Here is a 26,439-nt window from a genome sequence, read left to right as displayed (position 1 = left end):
TGTATGTATACAGTATTTATAAGTGGAATGAATTCCAACAGGTCCCGACAAGCATTTGTAATATTCTATAAAACAGCATATAAATAAAAATGTCAAATATTAACAAAGTCATCCACGCTTCTTGACATGTTTCATTAGATAGTTCTATTATGCATCTATTAAGGTAGTCCGATCCTCAGGTTCTGAAAATCAGCTTTTAAGTAATTGAAAATGCTCACAAAAATGTCTCTGATTTCACATAGTAACGTGAATTTACCCATGGAATTTCATCAAAGTTCATCATTATAGTTAATCATATTATATAGGGAAAATTCTCAAATCTCAAATATATTTTCAGGAAATGCGAATAAAAACACCAGCTATGCATTTTCTAATTGAAAATTGATCAACAAATATAATTTAGGGTAGAAAATTATAGGTATCCAGGCATTTGAAGAAAATTGCGTCTTTTTTATCCTTATACAGTATTTTAGTTCTACTTTTTACCTCAATTGTCATATAAAACAGTGTAAAAAGCTTGTGCTATCATTGCTAGACACCACATATCACATCTAATTTCATATCATGCTAATAAGCAGTGGTATCTCATGCTAGACTAAAGGAAATTCAATTTCTCTAAAAATGAATTCATTTCTTTCTTTTATGGGGTACAAATGTTAACTTTTAACAAGATGTGTCTACGATTTAAAAGAACCTTGAATCATATCAAGATGCATAAAATGAAAATGGTTGCATGAAAAGATCTCAATTTCAAGCTTCATTTTGAGACTTTTTAAATAAAATAATAAAATTAAGAGTTATCCTTCCTGGCTGAGGATCGGATATCCTTAACAGCAAATTTTAAACTCCAAATCATTTTACTTGCAAATAAAACAAATCATATATTTTCTAGTACAAAAATGAGCCTATATCAATCTTCTTACTGAAACCAAATCATATTTCAAAAGATATTTCTTAAAGATCGATTAAATAATATTTTGGTAGCATTCCTTCTTAAATGCCCTACTCGAAATAAGGAAACAATCATGGTGAATTTTTGCAACACCCGCTTTCACAAGTTCACAAATCGCAATTCTAAGAATTACATTTCACATTGACATAGCTGGCAATTACGTTTCACACATGAAAAGTTATTTTTGAATAGTTTCAGTTAATAAATTTTGATAAACACTAGACAAAGTATGTAGTTATGATGTACAATCTACAAATTAAATTTAACATGTATAAATTTCATGCATTACAGAGTTGGAATTGTGAACATATTGGCTATCCATACGTAAAGATGCCTGCATATCAATGCAGCTGTGGAATTGCTGTTCTTGAGCTGATTCCAGAAGACTTTTCTGTATATTTCCATATAATTTTTAAGCCCATATTGCAACCTCACTCTAGTCACAGGGGCCATGAATTGATCGATCCCGATTGTATACTTCATATTGCAATCTGAATATATTGATAGATCTGTTCATGTAAAGAGTTTCCCATACACATGACCATAATAAACCCTACATAATGCCAGAGGGCACACTTTGAACAAACCTGATTAAAACTACATAAACAGTAAATTGAGATACGTGCTTACTACATGTAATATGACTGTGACACTTGAGTTCTTGAAAAATTCAAAAGATCTTTCCTATATATTGCTTAGCAGCTATAACAAAATTGAACCTCATCTGTACCGCATCCTAGCCTTCTGCGGCCATGATTTAAATAATTTAAATCTACACTACCTGAGGATGCCTGTATATCGGTAAGAATAATTTTAGCCTTGCTCATGTTCCAATTATTGAGATTTTTTCTATGTATTAGTTCCATATATAATTTCGACAACCCCCTCTCCCTTACAGCAGACAACCCTAGCCCTATGGTCCATAATTTGAGAAACAAAGTTGAATGTGCACTACATGAGGACGCTTCTTGTGTATTTTTCATATCTGGCCCAATAGTTTTTGAGAAGATACATATGTGTCTCTGGCATATTTTCTTACTTATCTGCCCTTGAAAAGGACGGGGCTCTTCATTTGAACTATCTTTAAACTGTGGCAGTTTGGTTGAAATTGGTTCAGTGGTCCTGGGGAAGTTGAAAATGTGAAATGTTAACTGGCAGACAGATGCTTAGGAATGTTTTTGTCAGAAAAGCTCCTTTGCATTTAGGTGAACTACAAAGAAAAATAAATCAATTACACTGAAAATAAAACTCTGAGAATTTATTTTATTACTTTAATGATAAAAATGTTGTTAAACAATAAATATGACTTATTTTCTTCACAACCTAGATTTGTTCATTCCACTCGTTGAATAGTTTATTGGTGTTGCATAAAATGTCATGGTTGCTTGAATGCACACATCCAAGCCCTTTACAATTTCGAAGCATAATTGATCAGTTCTTCCTGTTGCTTCCCAGACATAAACTATGACCTCCTCACCCAACAGAGCCTCATTTTCGAATCTTACTTGGAGTTCCTTTATTCCGTTTTCAAACAATACAGATGAGAAGCATTTATACCTTCTTTCCACGGCCCCTCTCTTGCTGCACTCCATACAAAGTCTTACATAAGCCCGATTATTTGTATGGTTCTGATCATCTATATCACAAGTTTGGATCCTGTAAAGGAAATCCAAAACACAAATTTGTGGCCTTGTTATCTTTTTCATTATGAATGGCAATCCTGCTGCATATTTTCTGTACTTTTCCCTCCAAAATGATGGAAACTCTAATGGTTGTCTTGTTTGTGGATCCACCCTTATGCTTTGATGTGAATATTGTACCACATCTTTCCCAATACTCCTAGATCGAAGTTTTTTTGATATACAATATGAGGTTTTACCAACATAATCTAGTGTAGATAACACTGATAGAGATTTTGTGAGGTATTCAGTCATGTAGAATGACTGATCAACTACTAGTTTCAGTGAACCAATGAAAACATACATGTTATTAAATACTTCATGAAAGTCAAGATAAGTAGCTTCATCTTCTGGCAGAGGATTATTACTGACACTTCCAATCACCTCGATGAACTTCAGCAATTGTAGAATTACAAGATTCCAATCTGGTAATCAAAAAAAAAAACAAATCATGGTACCAAATTCCACAAAGCTGAATAGATACACTCTTACTTTAAGAGACACTTCTGACCCCTGCTAACCTCACCCTGAGAGAAAGATAAAATTTGAAAAAGACAACAGGCTTGTATGTATATTAATTATTAGTCCTTGCTACAAGAACTATAACTAGAATAATGTAGATTTTATGGGGATGCTTGTAAACCATATTGAAAAAAATCTCAATTTTTGTTCTTGATATATTTTAAGAAAATGTTTTACTAAAAATATTTCACTAAAATAATATATTAGCCCCTTCACGGTAAATGCGGTACTACTCTTTTGCAGGGAAAATTAATAACATTTGACAAAGTTTTTGTTGACAAATAATTAAATGACATATATTAATAAAACAATTAATTGCTTTTACGTCACATTTCAAGTATATCATTTTGCCCTGCAAAAGAGTAGTTCCGCAGTTATTGTGAAATGGTCTATTATGTTTCAAATGCCTGTGCCTGAGCTGGTAGGGTGACGGCTGTGTTGATGGAAGGCATCTTCAATAGCCAAGTGCTGGATTCCTCAAAAACCCTGTAAATGGGTTTACCATGGAATTTAAAGCGACATCTTGATCCAAAAATAGGAAAATTAACAAGAGCCCTATGGACCACAATGCTCATCCGAGTAACTATGTCCCTTCTGTTCTTCAGCAGCAGATTCTGTTTCCTATATATTATTCTATAAAACTTTGTTCACATATTATGGCCCCAACCTACTCCAGGGGGTCATGATTTGAACAAACTTCAATCTTCACCACCTGAGGATGGTTCCATATAAATATGTCTTATCATGACTTTGCTGTTCTTGAGCGTTAGATTAAAAAAAAAATCCTGTGTATTCCGATGTAAAACTTTGACTGCCCATTGGACTCCACCCTACTCCTGGGGGTCATGACTTGAAGAAAATTTAATCTACACTAACTGTGATTGCTTCCATCTAAATATGACTAATCATGGCTTTGTTGTTCTTGGGAAAAGGATTTTTAAAGATTTCTATATACTAGTAGTATTCCTATGAAAAAAATATGATCCCACATTTCTGCTCCATCCTGTACACAGGGGCCATGATTTGAATTAAATTGAATATACATTGCCAGAGGATTCTTCCATACAAAAATAAAACTGCTAGTTTCTCCAAATAGTTGTTAATATGTATGTTTACATTTTAATATTAGTTAATATCCATTTTAACAATTTTCAATCTTACAATTGCTTAGCTATGTCTCACAACACTTAGCTACGATGTTACAGCATATGAACTTTGTTACGAAATAAGAGAGGCAAAAGGGAAATCAAAGAATTCAAAATGTAATAAAATGGCAAAGTGTAATTTTGTGGTTGGATATGGAACTTATTTCATGAGTGAGACTGGAATTCTTTTATATTCTCACTCATGCTTGACAAACATGAAAATATCAAAAACTCCTCTCCCACTTCTGAAATAAATTCCATGTCCAACTACAAAACCTTAAATATCCTCTATTTAAATATTTATGCTTCCATATGTACATGTTAAATATGATTTGATTACTAAAATAAAAATCAAATTTAAGGTATATGTTCAAGATTTTGCCCTGGTAAATTATTTTTTAGTAGTTTAAAATACTAAACAATTTTAACAGAAGACCAATCTATATTCCTTACCATCTGTCACAGAAACTCCAGGAGGATATCCATCAGGAAAGTCCATTATACATTGACCTCCAATAATTTTTCTGTGTATATTCAGCTGTCTGACAAGTCTAAAATGATAAATAAATGGAGTCTGATCTATTGTAATCTTAAAATGGCTATCTAATTTGGGACATATGAACAGACCTTTAATTATAAGCACAGCAATTGTGTAAGGAGAGCAAAGAGCAAAAGGCTGGCATATTTGCCAACAGCAAGTTTCTACAAAGTCTCAACAATATTAAAATAATATGATTGTTCTTTTACTGAAAGGCCAAAAAACATTCAGTACTAGAAATATGTCTAATAGTATGAATGTCCTGCCCAATGATATGTTTGTATTGCAACATGGGAAAAAATGTTCCTTACATTTGTATTTCGGTCAATTTTATAAATTCTGACTATTGTGCTTGAAATGCACCTGTTGATATTTATCTGACTGTGAAGGAATTGTATGAAGTAATCTGTAATTGTTAAATTTTGCCTTCAGTAGAATTTGTGGATTTATGACTACGCTGGGTTACCGTAGAGGGGTTCAGAATGTAAGCTATTTTTTAGAAGGAATATATGTATAGAGTGAGATTTAAATTTATTCCATTAATTGAATTTTATTTTGCTTACGAAATAAATAATTAATATAATATTCACGAAAGGACAGATGATTCCAACAAAAAAAAAAAAAAAAAAAAAAAAAAAAAAAAAAAAAAGGATGCCTTGATTGAAAAATATTTTTGGATCTAATTTGCTTGTAAATGATTGGGATTAATAAATTTCTAAAATATAAAGAAATAATTACTGTAAACTTTCTACAATATTCAAAATTTTACCGTTCTGCAACCATCCTTATTAATCTATACAACTTTCTGTTACTTCAAATCCCATTTTTGTGAAACGCTGAATGAGGAATTAAGTAGAGTTCTGTGTAAAAATCATGCAAAGGGTGATATATGAGGGTTCTCAGAATTTGATGATTTTCCACACACAGTTTTCTTTCGCACTATGAACCATGTATGCAAAAGGAAAAATGTTTTGATTCACGGTTACCATGGAAACATGGGTAAAGAAATTTCCCTAGCAACTAGCCAATTTTCAGCTTTGATGGACTAAAAAATCTCTTATCTTTCAGGCTCAAATTAAATGTAAATACTAAAAGAATTTCTTTTTCATTGCTGTTATTCTCAAGATAATGATCTTAACAGTTTTCACAATTAAAAATATAGAAATAAGATTTAAAGATATAACTTTGATAGATGTGGGAATATATGCATGTTTTTCCTTTTTTGATGACTCAGCATTTTCTTTGATTTTGGAATTATTCAATGTCTAATTACTCCGGTGATGGACCTCATACAGACATCCTGTGTATATAAAATGAAAGCAGAGGATTTTGTCTTTTAGAATTGGAATTTAGAAGCGTATAATTTTTAAACATTCCTATCCGTTGCCTAGCAACAAAAATGGATGTTTTGATGAATAAAAAGAGAAAAAATGTAAAATGCTAAAGTCATAAGTCACATAACTTGTTATCTTTGAATACTCAAAACAAATTTTACAATAAATTGAAATTTTTGAGACTTCTCTGCAAACTAAGGAATGTTTTACAATTTGTTATCTCCATGGTAACAGCAATTTCGCCTTAGCAACACATTATAGAATAATGATTTAAGCATGTTCATGTACCTGTTGTAAAGGATTCTTCAAAGCATGCTGTAAAATTGTGATTAAGAAAATTTTACAATGCAATTAACATCTTACAAAATTCTATTTTCATTTGATTTTCCCATGGCAACGATTCTGAGCACATAGCAACCAATGTAACCCATGTAGAGTTAAGAGTCATTCTCAATTGGAATTTCAATTGTTTTGATACTCAGAATCATTTTTAGATTACAGGACATTGACATGTAAAATGATTACTGTACAAAATAAACATAAATATATACATTAGTCATTTGCAATCAAGATTTAAAAATTCAAACTTAGAATGTTACCATGGTAACGGGTATAAACATTTTTGTTTATATTATTTCAGCTTTATTTCTTCATTTTCATTCAGAGCTTTCTAAATTAATATATATATATATATATATATATATATATATATATATATATATATATATATATATATATATATATATATATATATACAAGCCGGGTTTTCATGTTTGAAAAAAACAAGAGGCCCAAGGGCCTTAACGGTCACCTGAGTATAATACAACAATTTAGAGAATCCATAGAGTATAAAATGAACTGAAAAGTGAAGCTTTGTTGCCCAAAAGCAAGAAAAATAGGGTGATCAGGTTCAACAAAATAATTAGTCTAGTGTTCATTAACAGTTCATAAATTAGGTTCTAATCTGTTCCCCATTTATCACTATCACCATACAGTATATTAACAAACTATCAATGCTTCTGTACTATTTTAATTCCTTGTTGAAATCTCTTACATTGGACTCTCTTGGTCTTTGATGAACATTGAATAAGACAAGTTATTTTTGTCTCATTTTTATTTATCTATTACTTACAAGTCTACCTGATCATAAAACTATGAAAGTACTTTTTGTATTATACAATAAAAAATCTTGCAAAATTCTCTTATTCTATTAACCTTTCAAGTACATTATTTACAGTGACTAATTATCAAAAGTAAATGGCAAAGGGGAATAACTCCCCTCAGTAGAATACAAATTAATAGAGCCCTGGCCAGGACCAGAACACTTGACAAAATGGCCCAGATGTTCAAAAATATTTATTAAAACTTTTACTCTTTTTGCCTCTGATATGCCCAGGTGCAGAGAAGATTTTCAAAAAAATAATGCAGTTTTTACTACAGATTCACTACATTATCAATAGAGCCCCCCAGCCCCCCCCCCCCCCAACCTCCCATCCCCACCGAGAAACACCAGAGTCTCTCACCCTGGGACCAGAAGTTTATTCATCATACATGTAAGTAATCACTTTGTTTATCTGATTAACACTAAGGAGCAGACAGGATTATTTAACAGAATTAATGCATTTTCACTACATTATCAAGAGCCCCACCCTTACACCAGCACATCTGACCCAGGGGTCATGCAATTCACTACGCTGGAAGAAGTAATCATGCTCATCATAACTATACACTTAGCTTCTTTGCTTTTTAACCAGAAGCAGAAAAGAATATTTTCAGAGAAATTTTGCTTTTTCACTATATAATCAATAGAGCCCCCCCCCCCTTTTTCACCAGAACCCTTGACCCTGGGGCCATGAAATTCACAATTTTGGAAGGGGCGTACTTGCGTATCATAACAATGTACTAATAGTTTGTTTAAATAATACCCAGGCGCAGAGAAGAAGATTTTTAAAGAAATAATTCACCTTCACTATAGGATATATATGGCCCCGCCCTAGCACCAGAACCCCTGTACCTGGGGCCATGAATTTCATAATTTTGGAAGAAGCATCCTTGCTTATCATAACAATGTACTTAATTTGTTTAAATAATACCCAGGAGTAGAGAAGATTTTTAAAGCATTAATGCATTTTCACTGTATGATTTATATAGCCCAGCCCTAGCACCAGAACTCTTGACCCTGGGGATATGAATTTCACAATTTTGGTAGAGTCACTCTTGCTTATCATAACTATGTATTCAATTTGTTTCAATAATACCCAGGAGTAGAGAAGAAGATTTTCAAAGAAATAAAGCACTTTCACTATATGATTTATATAGCCCCGCCCTAACACCAGAACCCCTGCCCCTGGGGCTATGAATTTCACAATTTTGGTAGAGTCACTCTTGCTTATCATAACTATGTATTCAATTTGTTTAAATGATACCCAGGAGTAGAGAAGAAGATTTTCAAAGAAATAATGCACTTTCACTATATGACCTATATAGCCCCGCCCTAACACCAGAACCCCTGACCCTGGGGCCATGAATTTCACAATTTTGGTGAAGTCACCCTTGCTTATCATAACTTTGTATTCAATTTGTTTCAATAATACCCAGGAGTAGAGAAGAAGATTTTCAAAGAAATAATGCACTTTCACTATATGATTTATATAGCCCCGCCCTAACACCAGAACCCCTGACCCTGGGGCCATGAATTTCACAATTTTGGTAAAGTCACTCTTGCTTATCATAAATATGTATTCAATTTTGTTCAATAATACCCAGGGGTAGAGAAGAAGATTTTCAAAGAAATAATGCACTTTCACTATATGATCTATATAGCCCCGCCCTAGCCCCAGAACCCCTTACCCTGGGGCCATGAATTTCACAATTTTGGTAGAGGGCTCAATGCTTATTACAATCATGCTAACAGTTTGACTGCTTGATGTCCAGGAGTAAAGAAGAAGATTTTTAAAGATTGCATTAATTTTAGTGGTTTTTGCCCCACCCCTCAGGCCCCAGGGGGGCAGGGACCATGAAATTCACAAATTTTGTCCCCCTTCACCCATAGATGTTATATGCCAAATTTGGTTGAAATTGGTTGAGCGGTTTCAGAGAAGAAGCTGAAAATGTTCAAATGTTAACGCACGACGCACGACGCACGCCGACGGACGAAAACGGATAGCAATAGGTCACCTGAGTGACTCAGGTGACCTAAATATTAATACACTTCTTTAATTATTATTTCTTGAATGAAATATATTCATTTTTTTTTTTTTTAATAAAGTATTTTATAAAATGAATTTTCGCATTTTGGCATAGTTAATTTTCCGTACTTTTTTGCTATGCTTGTATAGGAAAATTGAATTTGATGTGGGATTTCCTTGGGGAAATCCTACTTTAGAGTCATTTTTCCGGGAGGAAATCCTACTCTAGAGCAAGTTTTCCAGGGGGAAAGATTTTATTAAGGATTTTTCAAAAAAAAAAATGCTATAGAGCGCATGCTCTGTGATCGGAAGGTAGTGAGTTCGAATCTTGGCCGCAACTGACCTAAGTCGATAAAAAATAGGTAGCAAAGTAAATGTTCCTTTGCCATGCGCTCGGCACTTTGAAGTGAAAGTTGCGGGTTCTTCGGATTAGACCTTAAAAACTGAGGCCCCGTGTCACGGCAGGCGTTGGCACGATAAAGATCCCTCACTGCTCAATGGCCTTGAGTGCTGAGTAAAGGTCAAAATTTGAAGCCCTTCACTGGTATATGGTGACATCTCTATATGAGTGAAAAATTCTCGAATGGGACGTAAAACAACACACAATCAATCAGTCAGTCAAAGCATGCTGTAAAACTGTGATTAGGCAAATTTTAAAATGCAATTAGCATCTTATTATTTTTTTCTTATTTGATTAACCCATGGCAACGATTCTGTGAATATAACAACCAATGTAATCTATGGAGAGTTGAGAGTCATACTCTTAAGCACTTCAACAGTTTTTGTTCACAGAATCAAGACTACGGAACATTGACAATTAAAGTGATTGCTGGTAGAATATATACATAAATGTTATACATTCTGCAATCAAGTCTTAAAACCAAAACTAAGAACGTTACCAAGGAAACTGATGTTGATATTTTTGCATATATAACTACTGCCTGTAATGCGCCATTTGATTCGTTAAATTTTACTCTAAATCATAAAACCTGTGTTGAATTCGTACAATATGACCAATATTGAAAAATCTATCAATCATCTAGACGTTGCTTTTAAAATTGTACATTTAACCTTAATTGGGATGATGGGGAATCATTTACGATTTTATTCACCTCTCCCTTAGAAATATCTGTTTTGTTAGAATACACTGAGCGACACGTTTGAATTTGACCGACGGGTTTTGTGGAAAAAAGTTGAAAAAATAAGAAATGAACAACGGGCAGATGGACAGACAGACAGAAGACAGGTGATCAGAAAAGCTCACTTCGGTCCCTTTCTTAATTTTGTAGTAATGTTCCACCTGCTTGTGGTATCTATTCGCTACTCAAGAGCTTGCTCTGAGTACCATCAATTTTTAAAGCGAGAGATGCTACTCACTGATAAGTTGATGTTACAAGGATTTCAACAACCTCGTTTAAAATTGGTATTTTGTAAATTTTATGGTCGTTATAATGACCTCGGTAGCAAATATCATTGGGTTGTGTTTGGATGACTTGTTTCATACCAATTGTTAGGAATTTGTTTTTATACTGAATTGACTATGGAAAGTTCCGTCATCCTGATAAATACATAGGGCTCACGGCGGGTTCGACCGGTCAACAGGGGATGCTAACTCCTCCTAGGCACCTGGTCCAACCTCTGGAATTTCCAGGGGCCCGTGTTTTATGCCCTCTTCACATATTTGTAAATATTGTTTATAGATTTTATGAGATTGATCACTGTTTGTTATCTTCACCTTTTACATTGAAACTTCTGTACAGGTGAACTTATTGAAATGGTTCAATCAATGCGAAACTAGAAAATAAAATAATTTGCTGTCTTTAAACTTTTCTATATATACCTGTACGAAATGTTTCGCCCGGAATATAGTGGGAATAGAGGCGTACTTTAAGAAGGATTCCGGGCGTCAGTTTGTCTCACTACATATATGGTGTTATGGAGTTTCCGGGCGTAAACCAAGAGGAAACCAAGCGGAATTGAGCAGGAATTTGAGGCGAAAAATGCAAATGAGTTACGCCCGGAAAAAATAGATGACGTCTGGAAGAAAATTACGCCTGGAAACTAAAATGACGCCTGAAGCAGAATTACGCCTGGAAAGTCCTTATTATTATATAATACTATGTGACCTTAAAACCTATACAGCCAAGAAAAGCAAAATTATGATTTACAATGTTAAAGTTGAAGATTTAGCCTTTTGAACTGTAAGAAAACATAATGACAAGTCATTAACATCTAAAATAGTATAAAAATATATTATAATATATGAAAACTGTTTTATATCTGTGCATAAGGGACATTGTGACATCATCAGGAGTGTAAAATAATGTCTATAAAAATTTGATAAACTTTTTGAAATTCTTTTATCACTCCAGGCATGACAATGAATCAAACAAATTACTTAACATCAGTTCATTTACTCAGTACTTTACAGTTTAAGTGCCTCTATGTCATCTCAGAATGTGTTCAAGGAAACTCGAATAATCTAAAGAGATAATAACAATCATTGTACATTCAAATTTACCTAAATAGGTACCAGATATTAATTATCACACCTACCAGCAGATACTGTGTCACCCAGAACAAGTGTAAAAGCCTTAACATTGATATAACTGTATTTCCGATTTCACTCACACTAAAGTCCTTCCGTCCTGATGAAATTCAAACTTAACCTCCTATCTGACATGACCCTTAATTGATAATTAAATTGACCAATCAGAGGCTTTTACTCCTCCTGAAAGTTCCAGGCGTAATTTTTGTTTCAATTTTCCTGCTATTTTACACCAGGGAAAATCTGAACTTGCAAACTGACGCCTGGAATGTAGAAATGATGCCTGGAAGACGCCTCTTCTACTCAGGCGTAACTTTTCAAAAGTCCGTCTCCATCTCAAGTACGCCCGGAATTAGCCAATTCCTGCTATATTCCACCCATATTCCAGGCTGAATTCGCCTTTAAATTTCATGCAAGTCGTAAAACATGCTTATATCGAAGTACCAGGGATAGACAATTTTAATACATTATAAGTTTATCTTATGGGTTGTATCCACCACACCTGTGAGATTAAACTAATTACGTTTAATCTTATACTTGTGCTGGATACTACCCATAAGATAAAGTTATACTTTATCCTTGCGTATGCTTTATAAATAGCACTTCCGGTTTTGACACAATCCCATGCTTCAAGACGTAAAATTTTCGAAACTTTTATTTTTGAAAGTGTTTGCGTTTTAACATAAATGATAATGATAAAAAAAATTGTTAAAAACAAAAAAGCTCTCATTTTACCTCAACGAAATTTCATTGTTTCTGAAAACTGGCTACTGTAAATATGAATGTTAACCCCACTCCCCACACCACCAACACATTCTCACAGGAAACAGTACTAGTAGGCCTATCAGTGAAGTTGGTGTTGCATGATTCATTTTACAATTCAGGAAAGTCAAGCCACTTTCATCAATACTTTCTTACATTATACTATATAACTTCCCATGATTCTACAAATAGCTGGCCTAGCACTGTAACCATACACAGAATGATTTCAGAGTAGGATTACATTTAGTGATTCCTCGGTCTGTACAACGTGTACAACTTCAAATTGTCATATATGTTTTAAAAGACGCAGCAAATATCATTCCAAGATTTCATATTTTGTATAGATTTACAAAAAACTTTCTTTCAGCATTTCAACGTTAACAATGCAGGGATTATCTTAATTTTTGTGAAAAAAGACAATCTTATAAGATAACTAAAATATCTATAACTGTGCGATCAATAAAACATCTATAATTGTGTGACGTGATATTTGCTTTATCCACGTCGTTTAAATTGTGTATATTCTCTCGGAAAACATCGGGAATATACACCATTTCAACTCATTTGATAAAGTACAGTACCAAATATTTCCTTAACAGATCACTTAGCTGTAAGTGTCATTTCTTATATAAGCTCCTTGTCTATAAGCATGTTTTTCTGTATTCCTGTGTATAACTTTGATCATTGTTGTGGCTCCACACTACCCCTAAGTGTTATGAATTGAACGAACCTGAATCTGCAGCTTCTGTATTATTAGGAATAATTAATCGATTTTCCTTGAGAAGAGGATTTTTAAAGATATTTCCCATATACTTATGTATTCCTATGTAAAGAAATTCATTATCTAATGTGGTCCAAACTCCCCCCCCCCCCCCCTCCCCCATCCGGTCATGATTCGAACAAACTTTAATCTCCCCTACCTCCAGAAGTCATTTTTTAACAAACTTGAATCTACACTATCTGTGAATGTTTCCATATAAGATTAATATTTTCTGACTCACAGATGTCATTAATTTTTCGCTATATTTGTAATTATCTCCCATTGGAAGAAAGCTTGGCCCTTCATTTAGACAAACTTGAATTCCCTTAACTAAAGAACACTTTGTTGCAATTTGGTTGAAATTTGCCCAGTGGTTTTGAGAAGATGTCGAAAGTGTCGAAAAAGTTTACAGACAGACAGACAGACTGTAGTCTGACAGATGAACAGACTGATGGACGCTGGACAAAATATGATCAGAACCTTGAGCAATCTGCTAGCTCTGGTGAGCAAAAAATGGACCAAACAAACTTGAAACCTGATTTGTAAAGCAACAATATCAAGAGACATACCATAAATTGCTGATTATCAGCTCATTATCTACCGGTCTTGTAGAGTAGGATTTCCCCTCTAAAATCTTTCCCCCGGAAAACTGGCTCAAGAATAGGATTTCCCCCCGGGAAAATAGACTCTAGAGTGTGATTTCCCCATGGAAAAATGACTCTAGAGTAGGATTTCAGATTCAATTTCCGGTACAAGCATAGAAAAAAGTACGTAAAATTTACTATGCGAAAGTGCGAGCATTCATTTTATAAAATACTTTCATAAAAAAAAAAATGAATTTATTTCTTTCATGAAATAATAATTAACGAAGTGCATTAATATTTTTTTTTTCAAAACTAGCAAACTTGCTTGTATATTTCTTTTTTTAAAAATTAGAAAGATCAATGAGCTATGAATTAAAATGAAGAAATAAAACATAGAATGACTCTTATTTCTACATACATTACATTGGTTGCTATGTGCTCAGAATCGTTGCCATGGGAAAATCAAGTGAAAAATAGAATTTTATAAGATGCTAATTGCATTGTAAAATTTGCCTAATCACCATTTTACAGCATGCTTTGAAGAATCATTAACAACAGGTACGTGAACATGCTAAAATCATCATTCTATGATGTGTTGCTAAGGTGAAATTGCTGTTACCATGGAGATAACAAATTGTAAAACATTCCCTAGTTTGCAAAGAAGTCTCAAAAATTTCAATTTATTGTAAAATTTGTTTTGAGTATTCAAAGATAACAAGTTATGTGACTTTTGACTTTAGCATTTTACATTTTTTTTCTCTTTTTATTCATCAAAACATCCATTTTTGTTGCTAGGCAACAGATAGGAATGTTTAAAAATTATACGCTTCTGAATTCCAATTCTAAAAGACAAAATCCTCTGCTTTTATTTTATATACACAGGATATCTGTATGAGGTCCATCACCGAGTAATTAGACATTGAATAATTCCAAAATCAAACAAAATGCTGAGTCAGCAAAAAAGGAAAACCATGCATATATTCCCACATCTATCACAGATATATCTTTAAATCTTATTTCTATATTTTTGATTGTGAAAACTGTTAAGATCATTATCTTGAGAATAACAGCAATGAAAAAGAAAATCTTTTAGTATTTACATTTAATTTGAGCCTCAAAGATATGAGATTTTTTAGTCCATCAAAGCTGAAAATTGGCTAGTTGCTAGGGAAATTTCTTTACCCATGTTTCCATGGTAACCGTGAATCAAAACATTTTTCCTTTTGCATACATGGTTCATAGTGCGAGAGAAAACTGTGTGTGGAAAATCATCAAATTCTGAGAACCCTCATATATCACCTACATGCCTATTTTGCATGATTTTTACAAAGAACTGTACTTAAAATCTATACGGTAGAACTTATTCATTTTACTTACTGTATAAACATATGACTTAAGTTGTTATTTTCAAGATTTTTGATAAAAGTTCTTTGCCTCATCTGTCCTAAATAAAATAAATTGAAATATCACTCTTTCACATACATGTATATGTGACCAGTTAGACCAGAGTGGTCAGATCAGGAAGCGGTAGCAACTTCAGCCGAATACCACGTTCTTACATTTCTTATACATTCTAGTGTTCGCCAATATTTCACTAAAAAGGACTGTTACATGGGTAGCCATTGGAATAAGGAAGGATTATTAGACTGGCATATATATTTTCCCTATCTCACTAGCCTGGAGGCGTATTTGTTTTGTTCAATCAGTTTGTAAATTCGTAAGTATGTACGTTTGTTTGGGTTTATCTGTGCAAATTTGATTTTGGGGTTAGTTGAAATATAATATTTTCAGTGTTTGAGGTGTGTTTAGCACATTTTCTTGACGTAGACAGTTTAGAGTCATGTGCGGGTGTTGAATAGTGGAATATTTTGAAGTGGAGGGGTGAGATGTGCGTTCATATCAACCTGGAGTGGTAGACCATTGCGTCCAGGTCTTACGGTTGGAGATTTGCATCTGTTGGAGAAAGGTACATGTAGTCTGCATGTTTGATTGTCAAAGATCAGCAGAATCATACATAATCATTCACCAAATAAAAAAAACTATAAACAAGTAGCAAGATGACAAAAAAGTTAGATCAAGTTAGATCAAGGTCATGTGGAAGGTCAAATATCAAAGAATTATGTTGTTATAATATATACCCTCAGGTACATGTACTTACTGATGTCAAATCTGAAGTATTTAAAATTATCATGAAAAGTTTCATTGAAATTGAGCTCTATGCAGAATGGAGAGAAATTAATTAAAGGTCATATGGAAGATTAAGTCAAAAAATTATGACAAAGTTGAATATTGATATAGCAATATACAGTAAAACTCATTACAGTAAAACAAGCTTATAGCAAACACACATATATGTATATGTATAATGAATTGATGCTTAGAGCTAAGTGATATTCATTCCCTGTGACTTTAAAATATATTGTGATGACAATTTACATTTATATATAATAAAGCAAAATTGTCTGTCTCTGGCACTTCGGTGTGTTCCCCGAACGTCTACTGGACTAAACCAACATCTAATTATCACACTCAATTAAGGGGCCCTCTAATGGGCACAGGCAGAGTCTACAATCATTTATGAAATAGCTTTACCTGTATTATTTGAAGAAGGAATTCTACAGCAACATTAATTTTTGGATCTCTAAGGCATCTCTTCTGAAAATGGTTTCAGCGTGGAAAGATTGATAAAAGATATTTATTATTTTTACATGATTTTTTTTTCAGAGGATATGTAAAAATCTTGAAGATTTTATTCTTTGGTTTAAAAAAAATGCTAAAAATAATGTATTTTGTTTTCATAAATGATTTTTTAGCAAAAATAGTCAGTTATCTGACTTTTCTTGACATGTTTTATTAAATATTTATATTGTGTATTTATTTATGGCAAACTGTAAACATTAAAGGATCTTATTTGCATTTAAAACAATCTTTCCATTTTCTCCTAAAAAAGACTCCAAAATTCTTAAAAATTAATTTAAGTTAATATCAATCTTTCCATACTTAAGTCATATTTCAGAGGAGATGTCTTAAAGATCGGTTGAATAAAATTTCGGTAAACCTGTAAGTAACATTCTTTCTAAAACAGGGAAAATCTATCGATCATATGTTATTTCTCTTTTCAATATATCTTATTAAATGAGTTAAATAAATTTTGCTTTAGATACTTTTTATTTGAATTTAGTTTTAATCACCGTTTCAAAGCATTAATTTTAAATATTATAACAATAAATAATTTCAAAATCTTTGTTAGTTTGCATCATAAAACTCAAATTTCAATATAATTTATTTTGGTAAAATTTATCATGAAGCGTAAGATACCATTATTTGAAAGAAAGCTTTATTTTGAATATAACAAAGCTTAAGAGCCATTCTCTGTAATGACTTGAACTTTTATATAGGAGCTGTGGCACGCATAGTCTCAGAATATCTCCAAACTCTCTATGATAAAAGTCTTTGATACCGTAAACTCAAAACAGGCAAAAATTGGTTGCTATGTGTCATGGTTACCATAGCAACATGTCCTAAAGTTTGAAAAATGGCATTTTTCAACATGTTCAGAGTCCCAAAGTTAACGATTGCAGCAAAGCAAACAAGTGGCAATGACTGTTTCTGAAAGTTGAAGGTCTGGTGTCTAAAGTGCATGATAAACATGTTTGGTAAATCAACTATCACATACGTTACTATGGAAACAAAGTATTCCAAAATAATATTTTTGTTCATTTGATTTTATAAAGTCATACACGTAAGAATAAAAACAATTATAGGTTGAAATGCAAGCAAATAATAGACAAAAGATCCTTGTAACATATACCAAGGACGAAATATGATAATTCTTATAGGTTGGCAATGGTTGCCATGGTTTTAATACCATGAAGGGATTTTAAATTTAATCTCTTAGTGTTTTAATCTTATAGTATCTTTTTAAAAAGCATATTTCTATATAACTGATGATCAATTCTTAAAGGCGTTGGTGTGACACTAATTTTCGCATTTCAAAAAATTCAAATTCAATTCTTTAAATAGAGCGATGCTATGGAAATAAGCTGAAAAAATATGCATAAAAATCTGAAAAATATTCTGTTTCCTTGGATACGTACCCTTGTATGTAGATTCCCAAAACATTTATGATTGATATTTATGAACAATAACCTGACTTTCGATTTTAACTACCACCCAATCTCTAACTGGATGCAAAAAGCTGGCACATAGGGTTTAATATTAATATAAAATTAACAAAATCGAACATTTTCTCTTCTTGGTAACCATAGCAACAGTGTTGTATTTTTCAACAAACTTTTTCAATATATGATATTCAACTTTAGTTCTACTAGATAAGTACTATTCAAGATGAGTCAAATGATATGTTTCTTGATTAAAAGGTAAGTAAATTCCTACAGCAGCAAAAAAAAAAATGGTACGTTGTTTCCATGCTTATATACACTGCAAAGTAACAATTAATCCCAATTTTTTTTATGTTGTTGGTGTTGCAAGGTTCCAAGGATGTATATGTGCCAGTCATGAATTTCATTTTATTTCCCTCAAGATAGTAGCATTAACCCAATCTAAGCAACACATTTTGCATGGTTACACTGTGTTACCATGGCAACCATGAAAGTTATTTTTAGAATAATGTTGCCAATATCTAATTACTTAATGTCATATATTTTTATTGTTTTTCTTAGGTTGTTGATTGAGTTTGATCACATAACACCTATCATTAGTGAATATTGAGTGTTTTTCAGCATTTTTCAGCATCTAAAATGTATTCCAAATTTACCCATGGTTACCACTTACTTAGAGATAAATTCTAAATAGTTTCTTTATAGCATAAGTGGCAACAAGGTGTCATGTTTTTGTGAGAATGGTTCGTTTGCTTTTCTTAGTCTTTATTAAGGCTTAATAAAGATTCAAAGTAGCTGAAAATCTCAATTTTTCCAACTTTTCTGCCTGTTACCATGGCAACCAAGACACCTAGCAACAAAATTTTATTTGATATATGTATCTGGTGTCAAGTTGTAATAATGGGCAAAGATTCATCAAAATCGGTGACCATGCGTGGCAAAGAAGTTTAAGTGGGTACAGAGAATTGCTATTAAAATGTTAAAATGTGGTGTAAGTGATGCTTCAAGTGCCAAGTGTTAGGTTAAACAAGAGGCTCATGGGCCACATCGCTCACCTGAGCACATTGGTTAGGCAAAAGCACAAATCAGTAAATCAGTTCAGTATTGAAAAGAATTGGGGGGGGGGGGGCTTGAATTTTAAACTACTTGATGATATTTCCATGTCAATATAACAAATGGCCCTATATATTCCTTTGTAAAAATCTGATCCCCCATTGTGTCTCCTCCATATCCCAGGGGTCCCAGGGGTCATAATTTGAACAAACTTGAATATACACTACCTGAACATGCTGAAGATGCTTCCATATCAATATGACTAAACATAGTATTTCTGTTCTTGATAAGAATTTTTTTTCTATATGTTCTTATGTAAAACTTTCGATCCCCCCATTCATTGTGGCCCCACCCTACCCCCGGGGGTCATCATTTGAACAAAATTGAATCTACACTACCTGAGGATGCTTCCATATCAAAATGACTAAACATGCTAAACATGTTTTTCTGTTCTTGAGAAGATATTTTCCTAAATGTTCCTTTGTAAAATTTTTGATCCCCCATTGTGGCCCGACCCTATCCCCAGGGTCATCATTTTAACAAACTTGAATCTACACTACCTGAGGATGCTTCCATATAAATATGACCAATCAGGGCATTGCAATTCCTGAGTAGATGTTTCCTATATATTTCTATGTAAAACTTTGATCCTCCATTGTGACCCCATCCTACCCCAGGAGGTCATGATTTAAACCAACTTGAATCTACATTACCTGAGGATGCTTCCATATAAATATGACTCATCATGGCTTTGCTGTTCCTGAGAAGAAGGTTTTTAAAGATTTTTCCTATATATTTCTATGTAAAACTTTGATCCTCCATTGTGGCCCCGCCCTACCCCAAGGGGTCATGATTTGAACAAACCTGAATCTTTACTGCCTGAGGATGCTTCCATATAAGTTATGACCAATCAGGAATTTGCTGTTCTTTAGAAGAAAATTTTAAAGATTTTTCCTATACATTTTCTATGTAAAACTTTGGTCCATTGTGGCCCCACCCTACCCCAGGGGGTCATGATTTGAACAAACTTGAATCTACACTACCTAAGGATGTTTCCACATGAGTTTCATTTTTCCTGGCCCTGTGGTTCTTGAGAAGAAGATTTTTAAAAGATGCTATTAATTTTTCACTTATTCTTAATTATCTCCCCTTTGAAGAGGGCATGGCCCTTCATTTGAAGAAACTTGATAACCCTTCACCCAAGGATGCTTTGTGGCAAGTTTGGTTGAAATTGGCCCCATGATTCTGGAGAAGAAGACAAAAATGTGAAAAGTTTACAGACAGACCGACAGACGGACTACAGACAAAATGTGATCAGAAAAGCTCACTTGAGCTTTCAGCTCAGGTGAGCTAAAAAGTAATGTTTGAAAATAATTCATAAACATGCTATCTGTTAATTTACATGTCCTGTGCAGTTATGTTTCTTTTTCGAATTTTAAATGTATTTTAAATAAAAATATTTAGTACATGTATGTGAAAAAAAATATTTGTTCAGTACCTTCAACTACAGCAAGTATTTAACCAATAAATCTGTGCTTTAGTACACAATTTTATCAGTAAATATTAAATCAGTTAATTTTGTCTTCTTTGTTAAATCAAGGTAACACAGGTAAACTCTACCTGGACCCCTTAGAGGGCCTCTTAATTGTGATAATTAAATAGTTGATTTAGCGAGTAGATGTTTGGGGAATAAACCGGCACTTCGTTATAAGTATGTTTTACAAAGTCATAAGAAAAAAGATTTATGGGGGACTATTTCTATTGGTGGAAGGAATTTTAGAAGGAAATTCTTCAAATCTACACATTTGTTAAATCTAATATCTTGGAACTTTAGTCCTACATATTTTTACTCAAAGAATTTTTTTTCCATTTTAATATGTTAGGAATATATAGGCTTCAATGAATATTTACACATTCACTCAACAGACTTTGCCAAGAAATGAAGATATATTGAAGAAATCATGATAAAATTTACATTGTCTTTTACCTGAAAATCACATATTTTGACCAATATTTCAAAATTTACATCACTGGCCCCAACTTTTTCTTTCATTATTTTAAACTACTCCATACTTCCAATGATCAGCACTTAAATCATATAAAGTTTGATTCAAGAAAATATTTCATTGCCTTTTTAGATTTTTAATGCCCTACATATGATATTTTTAGTGCAAAAAGGTTACACAATAATTCTTGTGCATTAACTTGCACGATTTGCTCAATGATAAATATTATTCAAACTATTTTACATGAAATAAGATTATATTTATTGCCATAATTACATCTGATAAAATATGGTAAAAGTTAAAGGGAATTGGATTAACCTAAGAGGTACAATTTAAGTGTAAAAAGGTCAAGTTAATTGTACTGTCGCTCAGTAAGATGCACACTGACCCCCAATTTTCTTTGCGATTTCAAGTATATGAGTACTTAATCCTTGATATAACTATTTCACGAGTGACATACCCAATGTTTTTTTTCCTTATATAACTGGTACCAATAAACTGTACCATTCCCAATGCCAAAAAACGTTAATTTTTCCCAATTTTGAGACTAAAAATTCCCAATTCAACTGTCAAGCAACAGACTATGATGACATCATATTTCTTTTTAAATGAAACATTGTACAAGTTGACTATAATTGTTTCACTTCCGCTTAAATTGAAATTAGAGATGTCGTAATATGGCGGGAACTGTGGTGTAGACAGCGTAGTGTCTTACATTTTGACAAATTGAAAGCAGGAAAATGTGAAAAAAGGGACATTGATATGAAAAACAATAAATACCTGTTGTTTATTCTTTAAAACACAGAGTAATAGGTAATGAGGTTGGAATAAATGCAAAATACGTTTCATTTGTTTAAATGACAGAAATTCTCCAATGTTCTACTTCGATGCTTTTTTTCCCAATTGAACCAGTACCGGACCCTTTCCCAATGGGTAGAAAAAAATCGCTGCATACCTGAAGTATATAACTCAATTTTATTCATTATTTTTTTCTTAATTTTTATTTATGATTTATTTTATATATCTATTAATGTTTTTTTTGGCAAGTTATTTTGTGAATGCATGGTCCTTTGAAGCAATATGCTTAAGAATTTTAGACAAGTAAAGACCACAATTAACTTTAAGCATATACTAAGCATGAGTTAAAAAGTTTTACGTAACATGCTAAGCATTATACATGATATTCTTTAAAATACTTTTATTTTTACACCCCCGCATCGAAAGATCCCGGGGGTATATTGTTTTTGTTCTGTCTGTTTGTCTGTTTATCCGTTTGTCTGTCTGTTGTCAACTTTAACCTTGCCCATAACTTTTGATTGGTTGGAGCTATGACTTTCATATTTCACATGTGTATTCCTTGTGACAAGACCTTTCTTTGGGCACCATCATATTTGACCTTTTGACCTTGACCTTGGAGTTTGACCCACTTTTGCAAAATTTTATGAGACTTTAACCTTGGCCATAACTTCTGAACAGTTGGTGCTAGTGGTTTCAAACTTCACATGTGTATTCTTTGTGACAAGACCTTCCTTTGGATACCAACAACTTTGACCTTGACCTTGGAGTTTGACCTACTTTTGAAAAACTTTAACCTTGGTCATAACTTTTGAATGGTTGGAGCAGGGGCTTTCATACTTCAAATATGTAATCCTTGTGACAAGACCTTTTTTCAGATACCAACCACTTTGACCTTTTGACCTTGACCTAGGAGTTTGACCTACTTTTGAAAAACTTGAACCTTGGCCATAACTTTTGAATGGTTGGTGCTAGGGCTTTCATTCTTCACATATGTAATCCTTGTGAAGACCTTCCTTTGGATACTAACCACTTTGACCCTTTGACCTTGACATAGGAGTTTTACCTACTTTCGAAAAATTTTAACTTTTGTCATAACTTTTGAATGGTTGGTGCTAGGGCTTTCATACTTCACATGTGTAATCCTTGTGACAAGACCTTTCTTTGGATACCAACCACTTTGACCTTGACGTTTTACTTACTTTTAAAAAACTTTAACCTTCACCATAACTTTTGAACAGCTGCAGCTAGGTCTTTCCAATTTCACATGTATATTCCTCGAGACAAGACCTTTCTTTGGGTACCAACATTTTTTATCTTTTAGGCCTGGATTTTGACTTGCATTTGAGAAACTTTAACCTTCGCCATAAGCTGCCATATGGGGGCATCAGTGTTTCACAAACACATCTTGTTTATCACATGTTTTAAGACTAGTATGGGAAAAGGTGAAAAGAAAGAAAAATCTTCACACTTTTCGAACTCTCTCCATAGCTCAAGGTTAGGCGGAAGACTGAACATGTTAATCCCTTTGCTAAGAGGTCTTCTTGTCATTGATGTGTGTCACTTCAAATACACAAATTTGTTGAAACATAATTTTTTCCAGAAATGTTCAATTTTCATATAGAATGGGAGGTTCCAACTTCTTTATACCAAATTTTATTCATACACTACTACAAAACCCTTATTCTAATTCTACAACAAACAGGGGGAGGGGGGGGGGGGGGCAACCGACATTTCAATTAACATTTCCAATAGTAAAAAATGTCTTTGGAAAACAGTGGGGGGAGGGGGCAGGCCCCCCTGTTGCTACGTGCCTGTGTTTGATAAGTTTCTTAAAATCTGAACTTGGCACAAAATCAGGAAATGTGGAGCATTGCTTGATACAGTTGAATTGCTCTTACCAGAAACTATGCAAAGTTTACCATATCAAGTATAGCTTTTCTTAATTATCTCCCTTTAGAAGGGACAGGGCCCTTAATTTGATCAGTGTTGAATCCTCTTAAGGATGCTTCGTGTTCACACCTTAGGCTCAAGTGAGGAAAAGTGCACGAATCAATAGGCAGATTTGCCTGCTGATACAGAATATTTTGTATATACTTTCTCTACACAACACTTATCTCTAAATTATTTCTCCAAACCTTGCAAAAGGCATTTGCTTTACAACTTCCATTTTCTTTTCAATCGTAATTAAATTTTCTTCGTCGTCCTAGATTTTGTTATGTTTACTTTCATTTTGCCAGTTAAAGTCTAAAGCTTAGAAAATATTCAGTAACCCCAGGTAATTCCGGATTGATCTAATGCGTCTGATAACGCAGTTAGTAATATACTGATGCAAAGCATGATCAAATCGGCCACACACTTTTCACTCGTGATACCCTAGATGTATGTTCAGTAAAGAGATGTCGAAGATTTCTGCAGGTGATGGATGTCAAGTAATAATATTCTAATTGTCAATTTCAGGCCCGTAGGAATTTAAGCAATTTCACGTTGAGGGGGCACAAATATACATTTTTCGGTATATATCGGCAAAATCATGCCAAGAAAAAGTACGCATTATAGTTTTAGAGCGAACTCAATAAAAGCGGAATTAGCGTTAATCTGTGATTTTCCCCCCAGGGAGATGTGCGCGAGACAATTAATGTCAGCAGTTTTGAGGGAAGGGTCATAAGTTTTACTGGTTTTAAATTGAAGCTAGTGTAATGGTGGATGATTTAATTATAGTATCTATATATGTTATTAAATCTTTGTTATTTATTACAATGTATCTAGTCACGTATTAAAATGAATAATTATTGTAATATTGTGTTGTGTAACATTATACTATTATTATATTATTATTATACTACATTTAATGTCGGGTTCGTTGCCGACTTTGCGCGTGTGTCAGGCCGTTCGGGACAACGTCTGGACGTCTGTTAACGGCCTGACCACCGTGACGTTCGCAACGGCCAGATTAGATCAGTGCTAGACTGAGACAAGCTGTGAGTAGGTATCCACCATCCCCTAGACTTGTAATATTGTTAATTGTAACTTATTTATTTATTTATTTCATTTAATAAACCTTTGTTAACCTTTAAAAATGTGTTTCTCTCTGTAAATCACTGAATCTGGATTAACATGGAAACGTACAGGTTTCCCGTTACACTAGAATACTTGTTATTTAGAAGCCTTTGCACCTTTTTTCCCGTTTTTATTTATTCATTTTTTATTTATTTATTTATTTATTTGGAGGGGGGGGGGAATTTTCCATGCAAATCATATGCGGTTAAAAAAAGTAAAATAGAAGAAAAAGAAAGTGAAATAAATTATAGTAAACTAATTAATTGTTCAGTAAAAATTAGACGCCTTTCAAATTTTTCAGTGTTTCCATATCAAAATATTGTTTCCCTAGTATAAATTAACATGGGCACGATGAACTTGGTTGTTGTGGAAGTCTCGCGCCTTAAAAGGTATCATACATTGTAGTTCCATACATATACAATTATTTTTTTTCTTTTGAATTTTTTTTTATTTCCTTCCAGTCTATTTTTAAAATTTTGGTACCTGTGTCTAGTGCATTTTACATATTTTGTAAATAAATGAAGGTTTTTGACAGGAACTATTTTTTTCAGGGCATAGGAGGCTACTTCGGAGAATTTCCTGGGGTAGAAGTTTATTTTTCTTTTACTAAGAAAACGGAAAACTTAGGTACCACCCCCTCATAATTGTCTCGCCAGTGTTAGGGGAATATGGGTGATTTGCATCAATTACATTTTTATTGACTCCATCGCTTTGGAAAAATGGACGAGATTTCTTGGCATGTTATGGGGGGGGGGGGGTCCTACGGCTATGAAATTTATTGTATTACAATATTTTTATTTTCATTATATTTCATTATCAGAAGAGTTTTAATTCTTATTAAATGTTGCTTAAGCCCAATGTCACACTGTCACGATTTATAGCTACGATTCATTGCGAATTCAAAAATCGCAGCAAATCGGGATTTATCGTAGAGGTAGTCGTAGGATATCTTCCTAGGAAGAAAACCTTGGTCATTGTGCATTTCTTTAGAGAGATTTCCCCGATTATTTGGAGATGTATCTAAAGAGGCCTTAACATGAAAAAGTAAGTTATGTACATGTACCCACAGGCACTTGTTTCGTATAATATTATGGGGTCATAAATATTGACCTTGGAGTTGACTTGCATTATTATTTGTTTGGTTAGAGCAATGGCTTTCATATTTCACATGTGTATTCCTTGTGACAAGACCTTCTTTGGGTACCAACATATATGACCTCTTGACCTTGACCTTAAAATTTGACCCACTTTTGAAAAAATTACAATTAACATTACAAATGGCCATAACTTTTGAACAGTTGGTGCTAGGGTTTTCATGTTTCACAGGTGTATACATTGTGACAAGACCTTTCCATGGGTGTAAATATTTTTGACCTTTGGACCTTGACCATA

The 26,439-nt window shown here is 33.3% G+C and overlaps 1 protein-coding gene across 1 annotated transcript; it reads right to left on the bottom strand.

Moving 5' to 3' along the window:
• LOC133175988 (uncharacterized) lies at positions 1–24,201 on the bottom strand. Its single transcript, XM_061311166.1, has 4 exons — positions 24,126–24,201; positions 4,752–4,849; positions 2,276–3,056; positions 1–2,162 (listed from the first exon to the last, which is right to left on the bottom strand). Exons 1-4 carry the CDS (start codon positions 24,155–24,157, stop codon positions 2,066–2,068), a joined length of 1,008 nt encoding a protein of 335 aa, XP_061167150.1. The 5' UTR covers positions 24,158–24,201; the 3' UTR covers positions 1–2,065.
• Positions 24,202–26,439: the final 2,238 nt, after the last annotated feature.

This window comes from Saccostrea echinata, unplaced genomic scaffold, assembly GCF_033153115.1.
Source record: "Saccostrea echinata isolate AGI-Se365-2 ecotype Australia unplaced genomic scaffold, CSIRO_AGI_Sech_v1 ptg000064l, whole genome shotgun sequence".
Lineage (NCBI taxonomy): Eukaryota > Metazoa > Mollusca > Bivalvia > Ostreida > Ostreidae > Saccostrea > Saccostrea echinata.
The sequence above is the reverse complement of the archived record's forward strand: the minus strand, read 5'-3'. Positions and strand labels throughout refer to the sequence as shown.